Source organism: Catharus ustulatus, chromosome Z (assembly GCF_009819885.2).
Source record: "Catharus ustulatus isolate bCatUst1 chromosome Z, bCatUst1.pri.v2, whole genome shotgun sequence".
NCBI lineage: Eukaryota > Metazoa > Chordata > Aves > Passeriformes > Turdidae > Catharus > Catharus ustulatus.
The window spans coordinates 11,418,026-11,431,028 of record NC_046262.2 but is presented as its reverse complement, the minus strand read 5'-3'; the positions used below and the strand labels follow the sequence as shown (position 1 = coordinate 11,431,028).

The window sequence follows — 13,003 nt, the reverse complement described above, 5'->3', positions numbered from 1 at the left end:
ATTCTTGATTTTTCTCTTTGTGTAAAGTTAAAATCCTGTGATCCAAATAAAATTAGAAAACTAAGTAGGTTTTGTAAATGTAGAAGGGGAAAATAACATTTCACAAAATCTCTAACTCCAATCAAGTGTATTTCACTCAAGGGCAGCCACATGTGTGACGTACCTCACATATAAGTTCACATATAGATACACATATACAGTAAATTCACGAATACAAGCCGCACTGACTATAAGCCGCATCTCTGGGTGTTGGCAAATATTTTGGTTTTTGTCCATAGATAAGCCGCACACGAATATAAGCCGCTCTGTCGTTCGCAGCGAGGACCCGCGTGCAATTAGTAACAGAACCGCGGCAGGGCGGGGTTTACTGGTTGAGCTAAGGCTGTGCAGGCTCGGCCCGCTAGGGGCCGCTGACGGGGCCAGGTGGTCCAGCACGGTGCTGCAGCTCGGGGCCGGCCGGCGCTGCCACTGGGCTTGGTCACCCCGGGTCGGCGCTGCCCCGCGGTGGCAGGCAGGGACGGAGCTTCCCCTGCTCCTACGGCAGCGGCGGCGGGCGGGGAGGGAGCTTTCCCGCGCCCGTGGCGCCGGCGGCGGGCAGGGACGGAGTTTCCCCCCCCCTCCCTGGGCCGCAGCAATGGCGGCGCCGGCTTCCCCCCCCCTCCCTGGGCCGCAGCAATGGCGGCGCCGGCTTCCCCCCCCCCCCCGGGCCGCAGCAATGGCGGCGCCGGCTTCCCCCACCCTCCCCGGGCCACAGCAATGGCGGCGCCGGCTTCCCCCCCTCTCCCCGGGCCGCAGCAATGGCGGCGCGGGCTTCCCCCCCCCTCCCCAGGCCGCGGTAGGGGCGGCCCGGGTCCCCCCTCTCCTCCCCGGGCCGCGGCAATGGCGGCGCCGGGCCCCCCCCGTCTCTCCCCTGGGCTGTGGCAGAGGAGGAAAGAGAGCTCTCCCACCTCTCTCCCCGACCCCCGTGCTGCCTGCAGGGAGCCAGGCTCCACCCGCGGTGCAACAAAGTAGCGATTTGTAACAATCGCAAAATGCCGACTTTGCAGCTGCTCGGCTCAGCACTCTGGCAGGCACTTCTGAGGTTGTATTAGCCGCTCCTGATTATTAGCCGCATTTCCGGTTTAGGAGCAAAATCTTAGTCAAATTGGTGCGGCTTGTATTCGTGAAATTACTGTACATGGAATGTGTACATATAATTCCTGCAAGATATACCAGAAAACGAAATTCTTCTTGGAACAATACCCTGGAAAATCAAAACACAAGAATTCTTATTTTCCAGGAGGATTGATATGGCTCAGAAAATGAAGATACCCTTTAGGCTCCACATTATAGAAAGGTCTAAGTAAATTCTTAACATTAAGTGTGTCAGAATTGTCCTGGATCACATATGAGATTCAGATCAGCTACGTGTCTAAACATCTGGTTGAAGCAATTTATTTGTGCTTCATATACTTTACCTATGTAGCACCTGCTCCCTGGCCAAGTCAATCTTCTCTTCTATGATTTCAGCATCTGAATTTTGATTGCTGCTCTGTTCAGCCTGAGATGCCTTTCTTTGGTCGACTGTGTGGAAAACCACATTTACAAGCATATATTGAGAAAGGCAATTATTTATTCAGACAGTTATTCACCAAACTAAGATAATAATTACAAGAACAAATTCAGTATTCCTTGATCTTACATTTCTTCACTTAAAAGTTGGGTACCAAACTTCCTAAAAGAAAGTAAAGGTCAGAGAACATCACAGAAATGTAAAATTTAAGCTGCAAAGGACACTGTCCTGCCTCTTCCTCTGTTCAACTGCATAGCCAATTATAGCTCTAACATTTCCAAATGGATGCTTTTCAGCCGTAGAAATCTCCCATTGAAGAGATGGAGCATTCCTGTGAGCAGACTATTTCAGACTTATCTACTCTACCAGTTAGAAGATATTTTTCCAATTTCATCCAAATATCTACTTTTCACAATGAGCAGACATTTCACTTCATGAAAAGACCAAGGTGTTTTCTCTACCTGAGTCTTCTTTTTTAAAAAGCCTTTCATTCATTAGAAATATGCTATTTTAAAATAATTTTTATTTTATTACTCCTTTTACTCTATCATCATATTTGCATCTTATGAAATAAATTAATTAGCATTTCTGAGATTATATTAAATATAATCACATGTTCCTAGTGTTTCAGCAGCACAAGGTCTTAAAATTAGCAAGATTAGAGTGTCTATATATTTATCCTCACCAGATTTTTAGCAAAGGCTCTGAAGATTTTGTCCCATCCTCACTCCTACCTATACATAAAAGCTAAATTGTTAATGGTGCTTTAACTTGAGCTATTTGCCATCTGTGCACTGCAATGAAAACAACAAAGAAGAATCTCCGCAAAATTTGGAAAATATGCAACACTCTTATTAAAAAAAAACCTTCTGTTTCACTAAGGTCTTAAAATGTGTGGTCTGGAAGTGAAATGGCTCTCAATAAACCTTTGATGCCTCTGCCTTGTTGGCCAGAAATTGACTTTGATTTCTGATCATTCACTGAATACAAGACAAAGGCAGTAATCAATAGGGAATTTATTCTGGCACTCTCAGGGAATGAATATTGGCACATCCCCATTTCCCTTTTCCCCTTTCTAAGTGTGCCTCCTGAAGAAAAATACTACTTACAGACACTCATTTGTAATGTAGTATATTCTGTTATATACTGTTATAACTTCTATTTTTTCCAGCTGCTGTTTTATGTGATATCTAACACCACCCACTGTGCTATCTCAGTTCAAATACAAAAGAATACAAATACAAATACATATGCACTTGCACACTCCTGATCTGCCTTTGACTGAAAGAAACAATAGTATCAGAAAAAACCTGGAAGTACTTAAAGCACAACTAATGTAAGTGATATTGTGAGATATACAGAAATTGTCCAGTAATGCTATCTTGCATTAATATCTACAACTGACAGATATCTGCTTGTCATTTTACTTTGTTAACAGTAGCTGGAAACTTACTCTTCACATCAGCTGCACGTTTCAGTACCAGACTGTCTGAAATATCCAATAATATAGAAACATCAAATGCAGGTGAGGTAGGAGGAGGCTTGTCAGGGGCTCTGGGATCTATAGCAAGGGACAGCTTTTCAGAAATTGGATCTTTTGCTTCTACATCAATCCCTGTATAGGATTTTTGAAACAGCTTTGCCTGATTAATTGTCACTGGAAACCCGTCCACAATCCACCCCTTCTCTGGCGGTATTTGGCTAAAAGGAAATGAAGAACCAGAATTACACAGTGAAATGATAGCATAATAACAAAACTGAAAGAGCAGCTTGCTCTAGCCACCATTCATTCTTAATTCAGTATATTGAGTTTCTTGATGAATACAGAATATGACAGATATTATTAAACTGCAAAGTAATGGATTCTAAATCAGAAAAAAATAACATCGAGTCTAATTAAAGTGAAAAAACCCACACAAACAAAACAATTTTTGCTGTCTTGATAAATAAGGTTTTCAAAACCACTCTACAGAGACTGCTCAGAGGTATAATTTCAGTTTTCTCAAATAACTTTTTTGCTAAAGTAATAAATAGGAAAATCTATTTTATAACTTACAGTATACTAACGGGAGTAATACAACCTAAATGATATTCATGTAGGAACTTAAGTGCTAACAGCACTTCAGGGTAGTTGAGACAATGCTCTGTCAAACAAGAGTAGACAAAACCAAGTATCTATACAATTTCATACGTAATGGCTTCCAACAGGATGTCAATCAGTAATTCATCGGGAACACCTTTTCCATTCTTCAGACATTCCTGTGATGCAGCACCAAGCTGGGCACGTACAGATAGCTGTGGAAGAGTGCAAGGTATGCTCAGAATAAGAGTCATTAAAAAGAGTCATTGAAAAGAGTATGACTCCATATTTTACATCACATACTATTTATTTAGTTATACTGGGGTGGTGGCTGTTATTTATCAATATTCAATAGCTGGGGGGGTCTATTAAGGAGAATAGTTTTAATTGTAAAAAATTCCTAGTTAAATTGAAATCTCCAGCTGATTTCCATGATTGTACTCATAAAAATGCCAAAAAGAAACAAGACTGAGCAACTAAGGATATAACGGCTAAGAAATTAAAAAATAAGTGTTCTGGTTCTCAGCTTATTCTAACTTCCAGTACCACTGATGATTTCATACAGCAGCACATAAATTCATTAGTTTTACAGGGATTCTTTTATATCTTAGATTTGGAAGTAATTTTCAATGAGCAGTAAGTCAAAGAAATCACTGTGGAATTAAGCATTTTTAACATAAAAGAAATCTTGTCAAGGGATGAATTATCTTCTTGGCAGCAGCAAGCACAAGTACATTTTTGCTAACTCAGAAATGTCATAGAAAATATCATATCTTATGTAATGGTGAGATTTCAAAAGAAAATACAGAATTTTAACAAGATATACAACTCCAAACAACAGATTTTCACAATAAGCTCATTTCATATTTCAGAAAATACAGAAAATACTTGCATAGTAATTCAGAATAATGAAAAGGTGTCACCATTTAATTCATTTAATCATTTTAACTAATGTATTTGTTTAACTAATGTCTTTTTAGAAACTAAAATTGTACTACTAACCTTGGATAGGCCATCCTGACTGTTATCCAATTCAAATTCTTCCTCGGATGGACCCTTTTCAATAGGACAATTGTCTAACATAGGTTCTAAAATAAAGTTTGATTAAGTTATTACTATAAAATTCATTATTATAGATAAAGAATAAAGCACATGGCTTGTTATTGTTCTTTGAACAAATCAATACAGAAGGTACATAAAATTTTTAGAATCATAGGAGCATTGAGTAATTCAGGTTGGAGGCAACTTCTGGAGGTCATCTAGTTCAAATGCAATATTCTGCTCAAAGTGGCATCAGTTATAAGGCCAGACCAGGGTTTTCAGTTGTTTACCCCTTGAAAACCTACAGAGGTGGAGACTACATTACCTCTCCAGGAAATATGTTAGTACTTGGTTGGCCTCATGGGGAAAAGGTCTTGTCTTACGTCTAGGCACAAGAGCAACAAGGGCTTTTACAGGTATCTTCACAAAGGAAGTCGGGGAAAATGTCTGCTGGGACATGCAAAATACTGAGGTATCCCAAGGCCCTGAGACACACAGGAAAATCTGCAGCAAAAAATATTTACCTGTAGTGGTTTCTGTTAGGAGCACCTCTGGAAGATTTGGTGGTGAATTTGGTAAGTTCTCCTGGGCCTTGTATCAAATATGACAGGAAGTAGATTAGAATGAAAATTACATCTCACAGAAAAAAACCAAACCTGTAAATTCAAGCTGACTCTTCCAGTCTTACCTGTTAAACTTAATTCTAAGTTTGTAATAGTGTAAAAAGATTGAAACATGCCTTTTTTCCTTACACATTTAATTTCCATCTACCTGTTAGAGCCAAGACCAAAACTAGGGAATACGCTTACCTCATCTTGTTCTCCAGGACTTTCTGCTTCCTGTGAAATCATGCTGTGTTCACTTTTCATTTCATTTTTAAGAAAAGCTTCAATGGCCTCCTGAACCAGAGTACCAACAGACAGTACCTGAATATTGCAAACTAATACACAAAAATATTAGATAGCTACAATTTGATTTGAGTATACATATTAGAGAAACTATTACAAGCAGTTAAATTGATTATTTAATCTGGGCTGCCAGTGTGTTGCTTTCACTCTTCTCTGTAACTACTTCACAGTATGTTTTGACAATCACATAGCTGTCTTGCTAGTCTACTCTAAAACAAGTATCTCCAAAGACATTTACCAAAAGCATTTTCAAATTCTCAAGAAAGAAGCATTAATGTTACAATATGATATTACTTTCAAGTTCCAGTGTTTCCAAGCTTATTTTGGAATATAAAAAAGGAATGACAGGCATTCAAGCCCAGCAAAATACAGACGCATCTGAGGTTCAAGAATTAATACAAGGATTTGCTCAAACAATTTTCATGTAAGAGTGAGATTTTAAGACAAAAATGTTAAAGAATTTTAGGCAAACAAACAAACAACCTCTACCTTTTTCAATAAACTTTGCACAGGTAGTTTTTCCACTAAAAATTTTTCCCAAAATACATCCCTTGACAGGAAATGAAGGAAATTCAGGTGAAGATTTGGGTTTTGGAGGATAGAACATCTCCATCAGTCTACGAAGCACATGACCCAATATGTTATTATTAAGAGGAGGTTTGTTTTCACTGTTCTCTTCAGTTGGGCTCCATTCCCCTGTCATACTCTGTATAAATGACAAATTAGCAAATCTCAATATGTTTTGTCTTCCATCTTTCTAAATATATGTACTCATTCACAAATATAATACATAAATTAATGAGATTTGAAAAGTATTAAATAATAACATAATTTTTAGATAGAACCTCATTAATTATGCCATAATCATTAAGCATTTATTGATATTCACTAATAACTAGTTGAGAAAAAAGTACTTATATAAACATTTTCATGGATTCTGTGATGGTTTGCCATAGAGAAAATGTAACAAAACGTTCATGAGTTAAGGATGGGAAGAGATCACTCACCAGTTGCCATTATGGGCAAAATAGACTCAGCTTCAGGAAACTGTTTGAATTTACTATGAATCAAAATCACAGCTGGATAGTAATAACCAAAACAAATCCTACAAACACTGTCCCCCACCCAGCCCTCCCTCCTTCCCAGGCTAAACTTTATTCCAAATTCTGTAGCTCCTCCTGCCCAGCAGAGCAGGAGAACAGGGAATGGGGGTATGGTCAATTCATCATGTTGTTTTTGCTGCTGCTTTCTACTTAATGAGTGGAATCTTCGCCTTCTCCAGCATGCAGTCCTTCCCACAGAAGCTGGTCCTCCACCAATATATCCAACCTGAGTCTTTCTCATGGGTTACAGTTCACAAATGGTTTCCATGGGGTACAGTCCTCCATGAACAGGTTGCTTCAACAAAGAGTCACAAGTCCTGCCAGCAAATCTGGTCCAGAGATGGATGGGTGGGCTGCTCTCTCCACAGGCCACAGGTTCTGCCAGGAGCCTGCTCCAGCAAGGGCTTCCCATGGAGTCACAGTTCCTTCAGGCACATCCACCTGCTCTGGTGTGGGGGTCTCCAGGGGCTGCAGGTGGATCTCTGCATCACCATGAGCTTCCATGGGTTGCAGGAGAATCTTAACAGCAGCACATGGAGCACCTCCTCTTCACCGTTCACCACTGACCTCAGTGTCTGCAGAGTTGTTCCTCTCACAACTTCTCACTCCTCTCTTCTCTGACATCTGCACAAAAACTTATTTTTCCTTCTTAAATACGTTATCACAGAGGTATCACTGCTGTCCCTGGTTCGCTCAGCCTGGACCAGTGATGGGTCCCCCTTGGGAGTCAGCACTGGTAACTGACTCAGTCAGACATGGGGGAATCTTACAGAAGATTCTCAGAGAAGCCACCCCTGCAGCCCCTTGCTACCAGAACTTTGCTGCGCAAATTTACTACAGAATCCTATAATCACATTTTAAATTCCATAAACATGAAAAACATTTTCATCAATATAATAGAATTAATCATTAGCAGATTTTTGTATTAGAAATCCACTATCCTAATATTCTGCATTCTAAAATTGGGCAACATTATTGGCCAATATCACTTTTAAATCTCTGAAAATTTCCTGAACCAAAATTTCAGATATACGGATTTGCCTGATACACATTCAATGGAATGAAATAAAAATCAAACCACAGCCAAAAACTCAAACCACTTCATCCATCATTAAGGGAAGGAAATACTGAGTAGAAACTTCCAGGTAATCTACCCTCACATCAATAGAAATGTATCAGTTGATTTACTAGGTTTTACTAGTAAAGATCATTTTACTGATAATCACACTGGAAGAATGAAGGAATGTAGTCCAAAAATGAAACACAGAATTGTACTTTTACTCAACCAGTTTTGCATCTTATACCACTAGGAAAGCCCTGATGTACTGAAGTTTATGCTGTGAGAAGCTAAAAAACATTTTATTATGCAGAATATACTATTCCTGTATTAATATTTATTGGTTGGTTGGAGGATATTAAACAGTTATTGGAAGATGTGCAGACTAATAATATTTCAAACCAGATTCTAGTTTGTCCCTTCATTTTGGGTGCACAAGAAAGCATTGAAGGCAAAATCAAATGTTTCAGCAAGGAACATTCCAAGCAGAAAAAAAGGAAGAAAAAACTGGCTCACAATGAGATTAGTAAAGCACAGGAAAAGATTGCACAGAGTCTGTGGAATCTCTATCCTTGAAAGCTGATAAAACGATGCTAAGTAACTTTACCTGACTTAGAAGCTGGCCCTGCTTTAAATAAATTAACAAACCTTCTCAAACCTTTAATTCAAACAACTGGGTCATTCTATAAATTAGATATTTTGTCACCATCAAGAGAAGTGAACAATGCTAAAGTTCTGCTCAAAGATAAGGTTTTGAACTCATTTTCTGAGTAGAATATGCAACTTTTTCCTGAATTTACTATCTGAGTCATGTATTGCCATAGTATACATTCTGCTAGTAGAATGGGATCAATGTTGACTTTGAACACGTGTCTATTAGATAGAAAACCACAATTTAATTATCAGTCTAAAATAACTTTAAATTAAAATCAGAAGTCACTTATTTTTAATCAATAAAAACAAATAAAGGAGGTCTTTGAGTTGCACAATATCCCCTCTCTATTATCTCTCAAAACATACTTCTTCATGTGTAATAGAAAAGACATCCTTAAAAAAACCAAAATACTTGCACTATCTGAATAATTTTTCTTTAATCATATAGGTAGAGATGGATCAACAGCTTTAAATTCTGTAAGATCTAGGAAAAATTCATTCCAAGTCAAATGCGGTCCACCATTCCTCAGTTATCTTGCCCTTTTAACCAGAAGCTTTCTAGACTGTACCTGTCATGAAGTAAAATAGTTTACTTGTCAGAAACAAGTTTTCAGGCATCCAGGTAGGAGTTTTATAACTCCTGGTCAATACTTTTGAATGAAACCAGAAATTATCTGAGCAGTACCTAATGCTATGCTTGGTTTTCGGTTATTGTATTAAGTGATTAGTCACAACTTATAATATAGCAGTTTCAAAAAATATTCTCAAAATAATATGGAATATGTAAAGCACAATGGACTGATGGCACTGCATTTTCTTGTATTTTATCAAATATATTTTACACTTTTAACTGGTATGCCTAATGTAAACAAGGTATTCTTGAGAGATGCCAAACTGCCTGTCCTGGGCTTTCTTCACAAACATTAGGAAAATCAATTAAAACATTGTCAGAATGACCTGCCAGCAAATTTTTATCTAGATGCCAGACTTTAAAAGAATTTGCCATTCACTTAGGTTTTTAGAAGACATTAAGTATGAATTAGTACCAACAATTTCACATCATATGATGCCAGGTTTTGATGAATAATGATTCAGAAAGGCATAAGACTAACAACATCTGGGAATAAATTAATTATTAAATAATTTTACACAGCCTGGCAAGAAAAAAGAGACTTTAAATGCGTCAATAAATTTTTGTGACATTCAGTGATGTTACAGTTAGAAAAGACTACTGAGACTTCATAATGTAAACAAAAATATGACTGAAAAACATAATTTTTCATTAGTGCTCTCCTCTGTTTCCTGCCTGTCTTTTATTTCCTCTTGTTGATGTTGCATATAGCCCTTTTTTCACCTAAGAAAATAATCACAAAATTCATACATGAAATGGTATGCTGTGAATCAGAACCTTATAAAGAGATAAATCAGAAAAGCATATGTTAAAAATGAACCTACAGTAAATCGAGCTTTCAGGCATTCATCGCAGAAACTCATAATGAACATGTAGTGTATACTCACTGCAAAGGAAAATGTACCAAGTGGCTCAGGATGTGGATAAAAAGCGAATATATTGTAGTTATAAATCCCCAACAAGACAAAGACTGGGTATTTGCCACGATTTTGTGACATTTACTCACCAGGTTATTTGAAAACTCTAAATATGTTGTGGGATTTAATGAATATAATCATAAATATAATTTGAAAAAACTGTACAATACATTTTAAAAGGGAAACATGAATCCTTAATCTTTCAGTTTTGAAATAACAACGTATTGAAAAGTTGATGAAGTTAATATAACCTAAAAAATATTTGCTTGTTTTCTAGCTGAAGATTAAGAAGAATGAAAGCCATTTTTAATATTTTCAAGAAATGTTCCTACGTTAAAACAAATAGTTCATTCAAACCAATAAATCTTGTTATAGAGCTCTCACTCAAAATTTCTGAAATTAAGAGTTCAGGTTTTGTAACATGTCCAGTATTTCATTTTACTGCTTTTACTGGTTACTTTCTGTTGCATTTTCCAATCTGGTAATATTAATTATATCTTTAAATTCCAATTAGATGAAAAACATGCTGGTTCTATAACTCAAGAAATGTAATCAAAGTTATATATAAGAATGGAATTACAACTGCTAGTAACATCAAATTAAGTTTTCGTATAAAACATCAAGCAATGAAAAGAAAATGTTTGTTTAAATTTTACACTAGAAACCAGTAATAGAACAAAATGCAGGACCACAACATGAAGTTTATGATTATGAAAAAGCAAGGTGTATTATCTTCCATTATGCCTTATCAGTTTGGTATACCTTGTATTCATGATAATCTTTTGCATCTAATAGACTCAATTTATTCAGCTCTACAAGTTGTTCTGGGCTGGGTGCATCTGGTAAAGGTTGAATTGAGGCTTGTTCATATATTGGTTTTCCATTTAAAAAAAGTTCCTTCCAATCCAGCAGCAGTTTTAGTGGAACACGGCTGCAGAAAAAAGAAAAAAAGAAAATAAGAAAGAAAAAAACCCAAAAATAATTTTAAACCAAAAATTAGATGGTTGGATATTTGTCAACAGCATATCCAAATCTATGAGAATCCCAATAATGAAACAAGCATATGCAAAACTAGTTATAATTGCATTCTGTAATTATTACAACCTGTTATGTTTGTTTGCTTTTATGACAGCTGTAGGCTTCAGTGTTTTCACAAATGTGTCATCACACAATATTTGGCTGGCAGAGCTGTGTAGTTGCTATCGCTACTTTTCCCTGCCACAAAATATTCTTTCCTCTTGCCAAAAATCTGTAGAATATTTTTTCCTCAAAGTCAAAATTAATTCAGAATTATATAAATTAAACTTTTTCTTTAGTTAGTAATTTCATTAAATTGCGTATCCAGGCTGACTATATTATCACATACTAAATAAGCCTAAATTTATATAATTTTCATGAAATATAATCATGTGTATTTAATATGGTTACACTTTCACTGTTTTAACATATAATTACACTAGAAAGCAGCAAGAACTAGGCATACTTTCTAATACTGAAAGTCTAAACCCACTTAGATTCAATCAAATCACTGAATAGTAATGAAAGAACCACAGCAACAAAGCCCCATTCCATGGTTTTCAAAACGCTTTGACAGCACAGGCACTTGGAGATTACTGCCTGCATAGGACCTTCTCAGAAACCCTGTGCAATTATGACATTTCAGAAAAGGGAATCACAGCATAGAGGACTCAGAAGAATTTGGACTTAGTTTCTGCGCTCTGGACACTCCAGGAAGTTCATGTATTTTGGGGAATTCATCGTGTTTGTATTACTCTGAGGAAGCGTTCGCCTAGTGAAGCAAACTAGGATTGGATGTGCACCACGGAGTTTTTGACTTTTAACTAAGGCATTTACTAATAAGAAAGGAAATCTTTCTGTGGCACTAGTGGATTTTGGTCTCCTAGGAGTTCAAGTAAGTTGAGTGTTCAAGAAATTATGCTAAGGCTGTAACATTAGTTCACGAAAATATCCTCACACGAAAATAATATCACCATTCTCACATAAAAACTAATTGCAGCTGCCATATAAAATATCTGAGAAACTACATAATTTGCTATAATGCTTAAAGTAGTCTGAATAATGCATCCTAACAGCTACCTAAGAGCTTTTATTTTTGCCTAGCAGCTACAATACTTACTTGTTTGTCAGCTGACGATATTCTCCAACTTTTGTTGACAAATCAATGATTTGGCCTATCATTTCCCAGCACATAGAATAATGTTTTTTATAGCGTGTCTGAGCTCTCTCAGCAGCAATTTTCTTATGGTGCTCTCTTTCTCTGGTTATTTGTTCTTCATTATCAATAGTTTCTTGTTTTGCGAGAGCCTAGAAGTGTTATTAAGGAGTAAATTTGAGACTGCAATAAAAATGGAAGTACAGAGGTACACAGTCCTGAAAATGAAAATTAACTTGATCATTTAACTTAAGAAACAAAATCAGCTCAATTCTCTCCACAGTTGCACAGCCAGCAAGCAGACTATCGCATAAACAAATCTAATCTATAAATTCCCATTTGTTTGCTTTCTAAAATAGAACAAAGGAGAAACCCATTGCTTTATTATGACAAACAGATTAAGACATATTCAGTCCTTGAGGGCAGTGAAATTGCAGCTTTCAGTGTAACAACCCATTTAGAACATGTAATTTATCTTACTAGATTCTGATCTTCAAATGATTTCATATTATTGATGTTGCTCAATCTTTGAAAGATTTCTGGTCATGGTATAAAACTACCAGTAGTTCCTGTAGTAGTTCCTGTTGGTATGCTCCATCACTACCTCCTGTGATGGTGGCTGAAAGCATACTTAAAGAGGTGATGTAATCAATAGCTATAGCTGCTGATTACACAGGACTCCAGTTGTATTAGTGGATTTGGAGTTGCTAATAGTTTTTGACAGGGGAATAATAAAATTTCTAATATTGCATTATGGCCTACTACGAGCATAGCACTTCGCAGTTTTCCACAGAATTGTAAGTCCTTTTAATCAACTTAAAGCTTCAAAGTAGAAATTAGCACTCATGAGTGAAACTACTCTAGCATTTGTCAAAAACTGACTTTGA

At 37.1% G+C, this 13,003-nt stretch overlaps 1 protein-coding gene across 9 annotated transcripts in view; it reads right to left on the bottom strand.

Moving 5' to 3' along the window:
- Window positions 1-13,003, bottom strand: part of SPEF2 (sperm flagellar 2) — a 78,355-nt gene that overhangs the window by 45,146 nt on the left and 20,206 nt on the right. For all 9 annotated transcript variants that reach the window (XM_033085330.2, XM_033085331.2, XM_033085335.2 and 6 more), the window contains 9 exons: window positions 12,081-12,268; window positions 10,706-10,874; window positions 6,071-6,287; window positions 5,483-5,613; window positions 5,198-5,264; window positions 4,635-4,720; window positions 3,744-3,847; window positions 3,006-3,253; window positions 1,458-1,563 (listed from right to left, as the gene is read on the bottom strand). In XM_033085330.2, the coding sequence (XP_032941221.1) occupies window positions 1,458-1,563; window positions 3,006-3,253; window positions 3,744-3,847; window positions 4,635-4,720; window positions 5,198-5,264; window positions 5,483-5,613; window positions 6,071-6,287; window positions 10,706-10,874; window positions 12,081-12,268 (1,316 nt within the window). The remainder of the gene's footprint in view (window positions 1-1,457; window positions 1,564-3,005; window positions 3,254-3,743; window positions 3,848-4,634; window positions 4,721-5,197; window positions 5,265-5,482; window positions 5,614-6,070; window positions 6,288-10,705; window positions 10,875-12,080; window positions 12,269-13,003) is intronic.